Here is a 14,579-nt window from a genome sequence, read left to right on the forward strand (position 1 = left end):
GTAGCACAAGGTGATGTGTCATTTTTGCCTTATTGGCTCATAAAAGCTTAGCATAAAGCAATACCTACAGCACAAGAGATCTGCAGATGTTTCTTCTTTCTTTCTTTCAATAAGCAGATTTTCAGCTTGACAGTCAGCGTGCTTGAGTAACAATTTTATGATTTGTGGCAATCACAGATTGCTGGGCTAGACTGTTTTAGATTCTGGGTACCCAAAGCACCACATCCTGCATGCATTCTTTTGTGTACCAGTTAGGTTTCTTAATTGCATCCCTTAACTTTGGGCATGGTCCCTCAATACTGCTTTGGGTGTGCAAAACTTAAAACTCTCCAACAGGTGCACTACTGCATACCTCCAAACCAAATGAATCATTATGCTATGGTATAAAGGGGACAGGAGTGTAAATAAAGTTTCGTGGCTTGTACACAATGTGAATGCATACATGGGAAGTAAAGCAAACTATACTGAGTTAACTATTATGGAGGTAGGAAGAAAACTACTTGGTGGAGTAGCAGGTATTCCAAGACAGAAATCTAACTTCAGGTTTAGGTTAGTGTGTGTCAATCTGATCATCTGGGATGTTCTAAAGCATATTTGGGCATGCGCACATATGTCAATTATCACTGGAGAACAAGGGACCACTGCTCTAGCTAGACATGAATGTTTGTATTAGAAAATGTGCGACTCGTAACTGCCCAAAAAGGTTGATTTGCTGCTCCAAAATGGCTTGAGCCAATCGCATCGTTGTGACAGCCTCACATGTCACACAGGTTGGTAGTACTTCAACCCGATACCTACAGTTTGTTCACAAATGCAAAACGCATCTTAGCACAGGAGATTAAAACATGTCGTGCATGTGAACAATGTGGACACACAGAAACACACCAAGGTTGTTGGTTAGCACTTTTTTATTAAATACCTACAACTAATCTATAAAACATAGAGGAAGTATTTTCCTAATATATGTAGACTCTTAGACTGACCTTTGTTTTAGTAGATATAATCTTTAAGATCCTATGTCTCTGCCATTCAGTTCAAGAAGAAATATCTAGGCTGCAGTACAGTTCTAGCTGTAAGAAGCAAGTAATTCATTATAACATGTGAAAAAAAAAAAATATGTCATCAGACGTGTAGTGAATTGCATCTCTGAAATTAAAGCACAGAATGAAGAACAGATCACACACTTTAAAAGGCAACATGGCCTGCCTGGACAGGCAAATCTCAATATTTGGTGATGAAAGCCAATGAAGTCACAAGAAGAGCATTAACATGTGGCACCATCACTGACTTGAGTGCACATGACAATGGCATGTTACCATGCTTCTGAAAGAACTGAATTTGCAGCACAACTTGCAACACTTTAAATTTGCTACCTTGCTACGGATTTCGGCTTTTAAATTAGTGCTACATGCGAGACCACCCTCAGCAGAAATAAATAACATCACTGCAGCAGACAAACAAGATGAAGTAGGTCTGAGTTCTGAGAAACAAGAGCCAGCACGAACAGGCCGATGCCCCAGAAAGTCGCTACCCTACCATTCAGTTAAGTGCAGCTCCCCAAGTCACACACGTTGGCACGCAACAAAGCAAGCACCAATGACAGGAAATCACGATCTACAAGAAAACTAGGCTAACAAGCATACATTTTAACAGGTTCTCTGAGCCAGTGTGTTTCAAACAAAAAAGCAAACAAAAGCACCAGTGTCCACAAGAACACTTGTTCCTGCTATACAATGGGAGATTTTTTTGATTGACGTGCATGCTACCCTTGTTTTGAGTGAAGGGGGAGGAAAGCTAAAACCATAGATGAGAAACAAAAGCTGACATACTTTGGCCAGCCCTTTCAAGCTGTCACCTCACATTCATCTGTCAATTACAGTGAAAACAAATGAGAACATTCTTTCTAATATAATTACGTGGGGCTTGTATATATATATATATATTTATATATATATGTATATAATATATAAATGTGTTGCCAACACAATAATAGTAACAATAATAATACATAATTATCGCAATGTACAAATAGTACTATCACATCTTGCTTCATAAGCTTGCACTTTCTGCTGACAGGGAAGTGAGAGAGAGCATTCATTTGCTCACTGCAGAAGTCCTGAAATGGACCTCGGTAACAAAGCTGCTTGCTGCTGCGTCCTCCTCACTGCCAATGTCCTCAAAGCTGAGGTTTGAGAATGCATTGCTTGCTTTCTCTGTTTTCCGCTTGTCCTTGCGACTTGCTGAAGTGCGCAGATGTGCAGCAACTCGACGGCCTCCTTCAACTAGATCCTCAGTCATAATTGCATCTTCTGTCCTGAGCTGCTGATAACGCTTTTTGTCCTTACGAAACTTCCTCACGCTGCCTTCCTCGTCCGAGCTTGTTGGGCTCTCAGGAGAATCGGGAAGAGTTTTGGCAACATTGCCAGTGCGAGCTGCTGTAGCTAAAGTTGCTTCCATTGTTTCTCGCAAACCGCTAGTATTTTCTACAGCAAACGGGGTAGATCCAAAGAGGTCTTGATGACTCTGCGTGCGTGTTGGAATGGTAGGTGCATGGGGCTGCGGTGCCACAGACATTGACACGACAGAGTTATGGCGGCTTGCTGGCTGTGGCACTGCTGACATGCTTTCAGTGAACAGGCCCTTGTTATTAGGGGTTGCCTTCAGATGGGTGAATGGAGCCGAACCAAAAAGATCTGCCTCTGAGTGTCCTCTGGTCAGCTCGCTTTCAGAGTTTGCATGTACAGAGAGGCGCTGATAGTCCATACGGTAATCTTGTGCTGCCACCTTATAGTCAGAAAATGCCGAGCGTGTGTAGCTGTGTTGCTGTGTTACTGGAGGTGTCGTAACAGTTGTAGCAGTTGGCAACGCAAGTGGTGGCACTGAAGACACTGATGGTTGGACTACAGAGGAGCTGCTTGTGGCATGAACCGATGGCCTGGCGGGCTCAGACAGCTTTCTTGGTGGCCTTGGCTTGCGGAAAGGAGCTTGCGTGAAAACATCAGCACTATCCCTGCTAGCCACTGCTCCTTCCGTCGGAAACGACTCGCGCTTCGGCGGAGGAAGCAGGCTCTTCTGAACCTTACCGACACTAGGCTGTTCCTCCTCTGCAGGAGGCCTTATCTCAGTCTCAGACAGCTGATCTTCATCCTCTAGCAGCGGCTTATCACCCTCCATATGCCCAACAAACATGTCTTGGAAGCCACGCGCCTGCAAGCTGCCGGTTTCTAGAACTCTTGCACCACCATCTGCTGGTACTAAGGGCGGCTTACTCACAACAAAAAGTTCTTTTTTAGGATCAGACCTCTTGCTTGCCCTCTGTCGACCAACTTCCACGGCATCCTCTTCTTCACTCAGCTCAACCCTTGCCTGTAAATCACTTGCAGAGCCAATGGAATCTTTGTCCTCGTCTCCAGCTAGCTTGTGTTTTCGACTGGATTCACCTCGAGCATAATCTTCATCAACATCATCTAAAAGCTTTTCATACTTGGAGCGATCCTCAACTGGTATTCTGGCAAAGGCTCCAAACGATGCCAGTGCTTCCTTGGTAGACCTCCCACCCTGGCTGCCCTCCTGAGAAGCACTGGAGTTCTCGCTGCAATGTCGAGCCCGAATGACGATCCCATCACCATGATCTTCATACAGTGGCACATAGCCAGCTGCCTCTTCATCTAAAGGTCCTGCAATCAAATAATTGAATGACTCATCAAGTGACAGTCTACTGCACTGCATTCAATATTTTGGCTCGTTAGTCTGATACAATGATACAGATACTGTTGGGTACTCAAATGGAAAAATGAAAATGCGAGTTCAATGTGCTGTCCTTGCTACTGCACTTAAATGTCACCGCTGTCAAGTGGTGAGCAGTAGTGGCTAATAAAAAACTGGCAATGTAGTGCAATCACTTCTATACAGATCTCACACAGAACAAGAATGCAATAAAGCGATGTAGTGATTCTTGCTGATGCCACGAAATAGGGCACATAAATGCAATGGAACTGTACAAATCTTACAAATTGAATTATGAGGTTTTGTATGCCACATTCACGACTTGACTATGGAGCCCACTGTCGTGAGGGGAGGGGCTCCACATTAGTTTTGACCAGCCGGGTTTCTTTAACATGTACATTTCATCACCACCCAAAAGCAGTCACTATGCCCGGATTGACACCATGACCTTCAGCTAAACAGTACAACACCATAGCCTACTAAGCTACTGTGGTGGGTGCTCTTTATAAATGTTGTATTCAATTAAAAGTTACGGGCAATAACATGAGCCATATACTGGTAGGTGTGCTACTGAGTAGCATGTTGTCTTTCCCTTTATGCTACAGTTTAAAAAGTGCTGCGCAAGACCAAACCAAACTAAGTGCTTCTACATGTAAACAATTCAAAAATAAGCAATCACTGGTCTATAAATATGCCGAAATTATACTGTTCAACTATACCTGGAAATAATTAGGTGAAGAAAAAAAAGGATACTGCAGTGCCTGAATTTAGTTTCTTCTAGTACGGCAAAGGTATATTTGGGAGCATGAATACAGCACTGTTATTAGCACTAGGCTCTCACATAGAATGTGGGCACACTTTTCCATAGTTAACATGTTACCTGAGCTTTGCAAAACTGAAATGAAATGTTTCAGCTTAGCAATAGGTCTACTTTTCATTAACTAGGGTACCATTATTTGAGTGTTCTATTTTATGCAACAATCATGCAATCCATTATTAGTGATGCAGCACCACATGCAAATAAGCGTGCACATGATTGTGTCAGGCCAGAGAGCAGGCAGGGAAGAAATCCAACCAGGGAGCAGAATTCACATGTTCAACATGCTAAGAACAGTCTACAGTCTAGGCAGCAGTAAGTAAATGAAAGGAAACCCATGCTGGATGCAAATGCTAGAAGTTGAAAATTTGTTTTTTTTTTATGATACATTTTTTTATAAGCCTAAGCAAAATATTCACAGTTCTGTGAGGCAACTGGAACATGTGATACTTGCGATGCATTTTAAATGAGGACAATAGGAAAAATTTCGGGTACTTACTATAATGTGAAGAGAGTCAGTGACTGCACACTAAGGCTTTGTGCCTTCAGATTGCCTGCATGCTTAGGAGACTATGTAATATGATGTAATGTGAGTCGTAATGTGAAACAGTACAGGAAAACCTCCAAAAATTTTATTAGAGAAATCCATAAAAAATGATATGAAAACAATGCCAAATACTACAATGTACTGCCACAAGCCTATATGTTACTGTTATTAGCTATGATTGTGCAATGTGCACTGGCAAGTTTTGTTTTCACCACCATGGCCAACTAGTAGACATTAAAACACAGAAAAGACATGCATATGTTATTCACTACACATGCAAAGTCCATGCATCCCAGACATGACAGGTCTAAAAACACATGCAACACTTAGTGAGAAACACTCATGCACACTAAACTTGACAAGACAGTGCCACTTGCACGAATCGAAACACTATCTTTCTGCTCCAATAGGAGCAGACATATGCCTCATGAAAGAGACACACACAACATATTTTCTTTTTTTTCTCTCTTTCAACACATTTTCAGGTTATTCTTGCTACTGAATGCACATATTATAACAGGTGCTATAGTGAGTAGGTGCCACACAAGCAAGAAATCACAATATCCTCAACTTAATATTATGTTGGACTTCATTTAAGTCCAATTGTTATTTCCATAATCTCAACACAGTAACAGTACAAGACTAACCTGACAAAACTGCATCAAAACGCACAAGGCAATGCCACTAGGCAACTGATGATCATAAACATTCAAGGCTTGCACAACAACACAAGTTAGTCACCAGAAGTGCTACAAGAGCAGAGAGGTTAACGCTGCAAGCGTTTTACTCACAGCATCACAACACAGACATTCACAACAGTGCTCCCTTAAAGGAAAAAAAAAGGGGGGTAAAACAGGCCAGCAGCACATTGTAAAGGCATATCTCCAAATGCAATAATAATGCTACTCATCATTACCTGCTAAAACTGGAAACCTTCCAATGACTAGTGTTTATCTGGGAGAGGAGGAAGACAATTCTTTTAGTCAGGAACAGTCTCCTAAGCAAGTGGCAAGCTTAACAAGAACTAAGCTGCTGGCTTATTCGTTCAGCAGCAAACTTGACTTTCCTAGATAGTAACATGACAATTTCATATTACATGATAAATATGCTTGTTTCTACAGATTTATGCCTTTTAAGTTTATATATTAAGATGCAACCATTATTAATCATGACTTACAAAACTCCTGCTTTTCCAGGATGAAAAATAAAAGACAACTTTTTTTCCTTCCGCACAATTTCTGACAATAGGAATATGTGGTAAAGAAACAGTAAGTATAAATCGTCATGTGAAGATTAATGGCATTCTGCTTCTAAGCAAACTGAATCCTTAAGAAATATAAAACATTAAAGTGGCCACCAAAACCATAGCTGAAGAAGTGTACGAACTACTAATAAAAATAATAATGTGCTTAAAAGAGAGCTAACACATTCTCTCAAAGTAAATGCAACCAAACACAGGCACACACACTGTTTCTTCATTTCTTCTTCTTCTGAAATATCACAATACTTAAACAGTGCAACTTAAAAATTTCCAAGTATGTGTACAAAGTAGGACGCACAGCTAAGCATCACCTGTGTAAGGGCTTCTTGCAAAATTGGCAATACTCCCCAATTGCAAAGTAGCTGTAAGTGAAATATCACAGAAAAAATACAGACTGGGCAAGTGATTCCTCTAAAACCTGTGTCCTCTAGCAATAAAATTGAGTGTCCAGTTTTCAACTGTGTATGAGCAGGTCCTTAGGGAGTGAAGGCCGTATGAATAAATAAAAAAAAAAAAGAGGTAAATATGAAAAAGGCAGACTAATACAGCATATAAAGCATTAGATTCATTGAAAGGACAAAATTGGGTTTACCATTTAGGCTAGTGAGCAAAACGACCACTTAATGCATGCTCTTCAGCCAACAGATGTGCTATTTATTTGGCTGGCAAGCCGAGATGCTAGTAGAAACGAATATTTCACAGCAAAACCTGATGCTAAATGACGGCACTTGACTTTCAACGATTCATCTGCTTAACACTTCCTGCAGGGGTAAACTGTGCATAATTTAGTGCAGTTGACACCAGATCAACAATGGGTACACAACAAGAGAGAGTGCATGAGTGAGTGCACATGGGGGGAAAGGGTTGCCTAGCCAAAGCAAATCATGATCAAATATACTGTATCAGTATTGAACTGCATAGATTGAGTATCGAGGCAAAACTCTTACAGGGCTGCAAATAGACTCAAATAAGAAACGATCAATTGCGTAAGTACTAAATTGGTGCCATAATGGACCTTTTCAGAAAGTCGTGCGCTCATAGCGTCGACCTTCTGAAAAGTCCTGATGAAAGCACGCTGGCTTTGCTATCGTCTCCTACCGCCATGTATTTGAATGGCAGTCGTGACAGACAGCAGCATCATGAAGAGTTTTCATGCTGCCTTAGGTCAGCAATTAGTGTGCAGGCTTCCCTATTTGTTCCGATCTGTGTGTGTTCAATTGTCATGCTCAGAGGCTCAAGTAAGTCAGCAGCTTGTTACACCGTTTCTACTGAAAGCACATATCAGGGAGAGCATGTTTTTCTTATAAAAGAAATTTATCACAGCTCCGCTCATGGCCAAATATTCAACGAAAGTCCCATTTTATAGTCGTGACCTTTTGATGTATGACTTAGTGTTGTTACTTGCACAATTTGCGCCACCCCCAAAAATAATAAATAAAAAATGCTGTGAAGCATCAACAAAGACAAATTTGCAAACACCCCCAGATGGTTTCTGAAAACTGATCTCAATGGTGAACCTTTGCTCAATGCAATGCACAGGTGTGCGAAAAAAAAAAAAAAAAAAGAAGTCGTAATCCACATCAAATTTGCGTTTTATGGTTTGAATCTTCCACTATAACACTCAGTATAGTTGATTGTTTTGTTTGTAAAGCAAAAGATTGCTTGTTTGCCTCTGCTTACGATACACCTTGGTTGCGATACTCACATTGACTTATAATCAAGAAATGAGGTTGTCAGCATGGTGTTTGCACGGCAGTAAAGCACAGCCTTCAAGATATCTTTCCTTCAATTGGTTGGGATTTTTCAAACTGGACAGTTTTTTTTCTTGACACACTAGGCATTTAAGAATGCGTCCTCTTCTACAACAATGACAAATTCGGCAAACCCACACCCTATGCAACTTTACATCTTTTGTAAAGCAGTTCACTTATCACCTGCTTTCTGCTTCTTCGGCACGCTGAAGGCCGCAAAATAATCAAGAAAGGCTAGCTGAAGGTTAAGCGGTATGTGCACTAGTGGCTCCCAACTGACGACCACGAAACGTAAGCAAAAAGTTAAAGAAGAATGACAATTTCTCCTGGTGACCTTATATTCCCATTGATGGCAGCTCCTCGGCACATTTCCTTGCCAAAAGATTACATGCATGGAAGAAAAAGCCTGTCACAAAGTTCACCATACCTACACATCCTTTCCTGCGCAAAATTGCTGGCAAGGAGTGGAGAATACTGACTGCCAAGACGAGGACATACTAAAATGTGCCATCAATCGTGTTTATATGAAAGTCATGCTGGGCTAGTTCCATTAGCGATTATGGTTTTGGTACCCCACGAGTGACAGCAGACATTCGGAAAAAAATAAGTGGGGGGGGGGGGGGCTTACAGGTACTTTAGAGACAATAAAACAAATGTGCAATGTCTCTACGTCATTACATTGTGCCATCTTCATGTTTATTTATGCAAAGAGACACTAAAAGCAAAAAAAATTTAGGGAAACTGATAGAATAATGCTTGAGACCTCGGAAATTGAGATATTGAAGTAATTATTTCACACGAAATGCGGCCCTAGCAGGACACTCTAGAACTAGCCTTATGATACAGCACATCTGTAGCATAATTCCGTCACTAGTGCTGAACTACTCATCATAAAAAGATCGTAGCAGCTCATTGCCAGAAGGAGTATGTGTGTTAGGGTGGCCACCCTAATTCGGGTGCTCGAAAAGTTTCATCGGCTTTGCACCCACATTTCACTAGATTTGTTAAAGGGGTCATGAAGCACCCCTTGGGCTGATTGAAAAAACACATCCTGCGGAAAGCTGACACGGCTATGAACTGCTCTGCCAAATATTACAGTCGTGCGCGCCGCGTAATGGCCACAAGCGGAGCGCGAAGTTGCCGTTTCCCCAGGCACCCTCTTTTCAAACAGAGGCCGGTTCTCACTCTCGTCGGTGGGCGGGGCGTCTGTCCGCTGTACGTCGCAAGAGACATAGCATGCTTATTGGCCGATAGCCGACGTAAATCGAGAGCGGCGTTCGGATCAGATGCGCTTCTTGCCGCGGGGTGCCGCCACTTGCCGGCGCCGCACTCCTCAGTACACGGTAGCCGCACTCGCGCAAGCGAATCACAGCGGGAGAGCGATCGCGTTTCATGACGCGCGCTGGCGTAACTTCTTTCCCCCATGCCATCCCTCCCTGTCTAGCTTCCAGTGCGCTCGCCGGCACGAGAAAAGAGAGAAAGCGCTGGGAGCGTGCGCCAAACCCCCGTAACTCCGCTGATTCTTGACGGATTCGAGAAATTTTTGCGGCAATCGATTCGGGAGGCAGTACACTCCGATACTGAGGCCATTAGATCATTACTTGGAAAAGTGGTTCATGACCCCTTTAAAGTGCATCGTTTCACCGTCTTTGCTTGATCGCAAAACATTCTCTACCCGTAAGTAAGTGAAAAATCCTGCATCCACGGAAAGTTCAGGTATGACGTAACAGAGGAGCCTCCCTTCCTGCGTGCCCGGCACACTCTGTTTCGATATTGCCATTAAAATTCGCCTATCAATATCTCAAAGTACGCACAATTTTAGTGATTTCTAAAAAATGCATATGACATTACAACCCACAACTTTCTCATGTAAACAAATTCTCTCAAGTTGATAATGAAAAAATTAATTCACAAGTATTTATTACTCATTTCTATGCAATTTTAGCAATGGAAAAGTATTTCCACCTTAACATAGAGTTCGTCTCTGAAGATGATAGGTGCCTGACTTTCACAGCATTCTTATAAACAGTCTGCATTGTCTAACAAAAACACACCCCTGTATAAGTGACTGAATGTTTATCAGTCACCTTACACATGATTAAAAGAAAGGTTAATAAAGCCAAAAAGAGTGGCATGCATTAAAGCAGACACGAGGGTGTCAGTAATACCAAGGCAGTTCATGCAACAGGCACAAAAGAGCAGTAATCTCGTGGTGAGACTTTCAGAAATATACATTTGTGCATGTGCAAATTAAAGCTCTTCTACAGTGCAGTCAACACATACACACAAAATAAACATTACTGACTAGCCAACAGCACGACTAGGCCTTATAACCAAAGCACTAAAAACAGCAGCAAGACACCACAAGAAAGTGTTCCCGAGTCTAGGTAGCTTGGACATGTTTACTGCTGCCTTTGTGAAAAGAGCAAACGAGTTAGCAGCTCAGCTTCATTACTTTGTTTATTAATGGTGGTAGCTGTTTAATCTTTCGCTTCAGAATTTCAGTGCTGCATTTTCATTAGAGAAAAAGTTTCTCGGAGTAAGGGAGCAACTCCAACACGGATAACTTGGACACCATGTCTTTTCTTTCATGCTTGGATGCAAATTAAATCGATGTGTGGTACATGGTACAGCAATTAGATTGTTCAAATTTGATAAAAAAATACTTCTGCGCTATCTCCAAATACAGAAAAACAGCCTTACTCATAGGTATCCTAGACAGCACATTGCAAAGAAAAAAAAAGAGCTGTAAGTGCTAAGCAGAGACATTTTTATGATAACTTTTTTAGCTCTTTCTATAGAATGATAAAATATTAGCACTTCTGTCTGACACTCTCTGCAACACATCTATTAACCATCCATAAAACAAACTTCATGCAAGTGGTCTCCAGCACTTTCTAGCAAAGGTTGAACCCCATTCCATGAGGGTGAAGCAGCGCACACGACTAGGACCAAGAATGACGCACAAAACATGACACTTGCTGCAAGTGTCGTGTTTTATGTGTCTGTGCACTGCTTCCCCCACACAAAATAACGCCCAATCGCCAGCTCGATCAAATGTCCATTTTACGGAACTATGTACATGCATAGCATTTGCATGTGAGGCGTTTCTTGTGTGTGCTAGAAAACAACATTCAGCTGAAAATAGGCCAACATGGCCTTTGTCAAAACAACAAACCTGAAAGGTCTCAATACATGTGTAATTAAACAAGTGTGCCCCACAAAAGACTAAACTGCTTTAGCCAGTAGAGTGAAACTTTCCAATAAGTTTATCTCACACATAACAGTGCCCTTACCATACACAGGTTCTTAACCAGCTGCTATAATGAGGATACCATATTATATAACGGTAAACTTGCAGATATATTAAAATTTGGGTTTGAAGTTTGACACCTCAAAACTTCTCAGCTGGTTATGAAGCATGCTCTACTGAAGGGCTTGGCATTAATTTTTACAGTGTGGGGTGACGTGTCGTAAGATGCCTACAGCATTCACTACAGCATGTCTCAAATATGTGTTGTGGAAATCTGTCAGAAATCTAACGCCTAAAAACCATTTCCTATTTCCTGAGCAGGTGAATTTAGAAATTGTTGACAGGACATCAATTGGAGGCTATAATTCAGTGCTTACCAATCAACCCATTATTGAGGAGGGTTAATGGTTGTCAAACATCTGATAATGGAGAATAAAAGCGTTGCATGCATCAACATCTATTCCATGCAAAGTTGCTGTGCAGCATAATGCAATGCCATACTGTGCACACTAGGGCTGGTTGCGACCAGGAAACGTTTTGTAGATATTGTCATAAACTTGCAAGAGAATTCTCCTTCTTTGGCATCCTCATAAATTGTAACTCAGTTTACAGAAAAAATTTACGCAAGAGTAGGAGTTAAAACACAAAACGCATCAAACATGTTTTCTAGTTCAAGTAAAAAGAAAAGGATAAGTTCCTTTGTAAAGCTCCGACCAAACTTCATATATACTGCACACCAAACTACCTCCTCAACTGTAGTATTGCAAGATCAAGCATGGCCACATGATATAGGACTGCTTAAAAGGTATACACTCAAACCTTGTTATAATAAAATTAATACAATGAAGCAAATGAATTTCCCCATAAAATCCCCATAAAACTCCATGTCTTTAAACCTTTATTTCAATTAAATATAACTGTCCCCTAAATGTACATAACCAACTAGACTTGTTTGCATAACCATGATATACTTGACTTCTGCACGCCAAGTGTATCACTTCCTGTGGTGTCTGCACTCATTTGGTGCAGCTGTGGAATATGCCTTCAAGGAGCACAGGTCTTTCTCAGCTGTATGCATAGCTGCATGGAGGCATCATTTCTTTACCTTCCTTCATGCTCACTGCTACTGCACTTTGCTCTAAATGAAGCGCATTGCACAGGCTGCACGGCTAAATGTGGTTGGGGCTCGGCATCTGAGAACGCACTAGTGCCACCTCAGAGGTGCCAAATGTATCTGCACAGCAAGATGACCAGCAACAGAAATAAGTGCGACGGTGAACTGTAGCTTATGTGCATCTAGCACTGTGAAAGACAAGCATATCCACTCCTCTCACACTGGTGTGCGTCTTAAATGCTGATGCAGCTAGACGTGGCATCCAAGATTGCATTGGCACCAGTGCAATCGCAGAAGACACAAGTCAACTAAGTTAAGCTTGTGGTAATCTCATGTCTCACAGGAGTACAGACCACCGCAGTTCAAGCTTGTGAGCCTCAGGGCTGCGTCAGGCCATCGCCTCGTGTCATCTGAAGCGCCGCTGCACATGTTCAGCTCACAAAGGCATCGAGCTGTGTGTGGCAAAACACACAGTATTGCTCTCTCGAGTTAGTGCACAGGTGTACCCATATACCTGCAGCGGCACCTTAGCACTGCGCAAACGCCTGATCCTGGATGGCGAGGGAAGCAAAAGAGCTCATGTGCCTAGGGCGAAACATTAAAGGGACCCTGAAATGGTTTTGACGATTTTGTACAAACACATTGAGCCGGTAGAGCAAGTCCTAAGGATCATTTACAGACCGATTTAAGCTCTGTGCGTAAACTGTGTAATTTATTACAAGGCTTTAAAGCTGTGAATCGCCACCGATCACAGCGGCTCAGCCAAACGCGTTTTCAAACCGCCCACTTCCAGTGTGCGTCATATTGGAAGCGTGACGTCACGCAGGCGGCTGATCTGATTGGATATGTCCAGTACACGTCACTGAACCTCCTGTGGGCAGAGAGCGTCATCTGCCTGTGTTTACAACGTACTCAGTGTTGACATGAGTTGAGCGACAGTGTTTATCTCTAGGTTTCTTTTCTTGGACAAAATGAATTGCCCTAGCCGTGTTGTGTACCACATATCTAGCAATTGGCGACTTCTAAAGCTGCGACATCATGCAATGTTCGTGAGGCATCTGGCGAGCGGAATCCCTTCAGCTCGTCGCTGCAATGAGTGTCGCGCTCTCGCTATCCATTCAACGCCACGATCCACGTTTTTGTGGCTGTAACTTCACCCCTGAAGACACAACCACATTTCCCGAGTTTACACTTATCGGTGATCGTTCTCGAATTATTTTTGTTTGTCCGCATGCTTTTGCAGATTGTCGCCGTACAGGAGAATAAAATAGAGAGAGAATAAAACGTTTATTTCATGTTCTTGAGAAGATCAGTGAGTGGGATCCTTAGTCCGGGATCCCATTGGCGCGGGCCGCTGTCCTTGCACGTTTCACGAGGGTCTCTTGGGACTTCGGATCCGAGCTGGACAGAGCTGCCTCCCACCCTTTTATGTTTAGTTGTGTCCTGGGTTGCATGGGTGGATTGTGCGGACATTCCCATACTATGTGGTACAGGGTGGCTGTTTTATTGTCGCAGAACCTGCACTGTGGTTTGTGTGCGTCGGGATCTATCTTAGATAGTACGTATGAATTTGGGTACGACAGTGTCTGCAGGCGACGCCACGCTACCTGCGATTCCTTACTGAGGTTCAGCCCCGGAGGTGGAAGTTTCCGTGTTTTGAGTCTTTGGTGTTGTAGAATTTCTGTGTATGTGAGAAGCGGGTCCATACGCATAGCCAAGGGTGGGTGCGATATGCCGGGGTCGGAGGTCCGGAAGAGTAATTCTCGGGCCGAGGTGTGGGCGAGCTCATTGCCTTTAACTCCGCAGTGGCCGGGTACCCATATCAGCTGTTTCCATTCTCCCTCTGAGCGTGGAGACGACAGCTGTGTGAGGATTCGGTGTGCAATGGAGGAGAATAAAATAAGATCTGCTGGTAGTGTGGCAGCACCTGTCGGAGCAGATATCAACCACTCCGCGAGCTTCATCTTTGTTGGGCCTCCGAGACTGCGCGCAACCCGTCGGCGCACAATATCTGAGGCCATGACTGGGCGAAGCTCAAACCGTCGAGTGCGCTCCTGAGAGCGCTGCGATCGCCGACGATGTCAGGGTGTCTGTGAGTTGAGGGTGCAAG

General features: G+C 42.9%; 1 protein-coding gene across 3 annotated transcripts in view; it reads right to left on the reverse strand.

The window, feature by feature from the left end:
- Positions 1 to 890: 890 nt before the first annotated feature.
- The window catches only part of LOC119396577 (AP2-associated protein kinase 1), a 105,869-nt gene continuing 92,180 nt past the window's right edge, over positions 891 to 14,579 (reverse strand). For all 3 annotated transcript variants that reach the window (XM_037663852.2, XM_037663866.1, XM_037663860.1), the window contains one exon: positions 891 to 3,677. In XM_037663852.2, coding sequence (XP_037519780.1) covers positions 2,095 to 3,677 — 1,583 coding nt within the window. In that variant the 3' untranslated portion in view covers positions 891 to 2,094. The remainder of the gene's footprint in view (positions 3,678 to 14,579) is intronic.

Source organism: Rhipicephalus sanguineus, chromosome 1 (genome assembly GCF_013339695.2).
Source record: "Rhipicephalus sanguineus isolate Rsan-2018 chromosome 1, BIME_Rsan_1.4, whole genome shotgun sequence".
NCBI classification, from domain to species: Eukaryota; Metazoa; Arthropoda; class Arachnida; order Ixodida; family Ixodidae; genus Rhipicephalus; species Rhipicephalus sanguineus.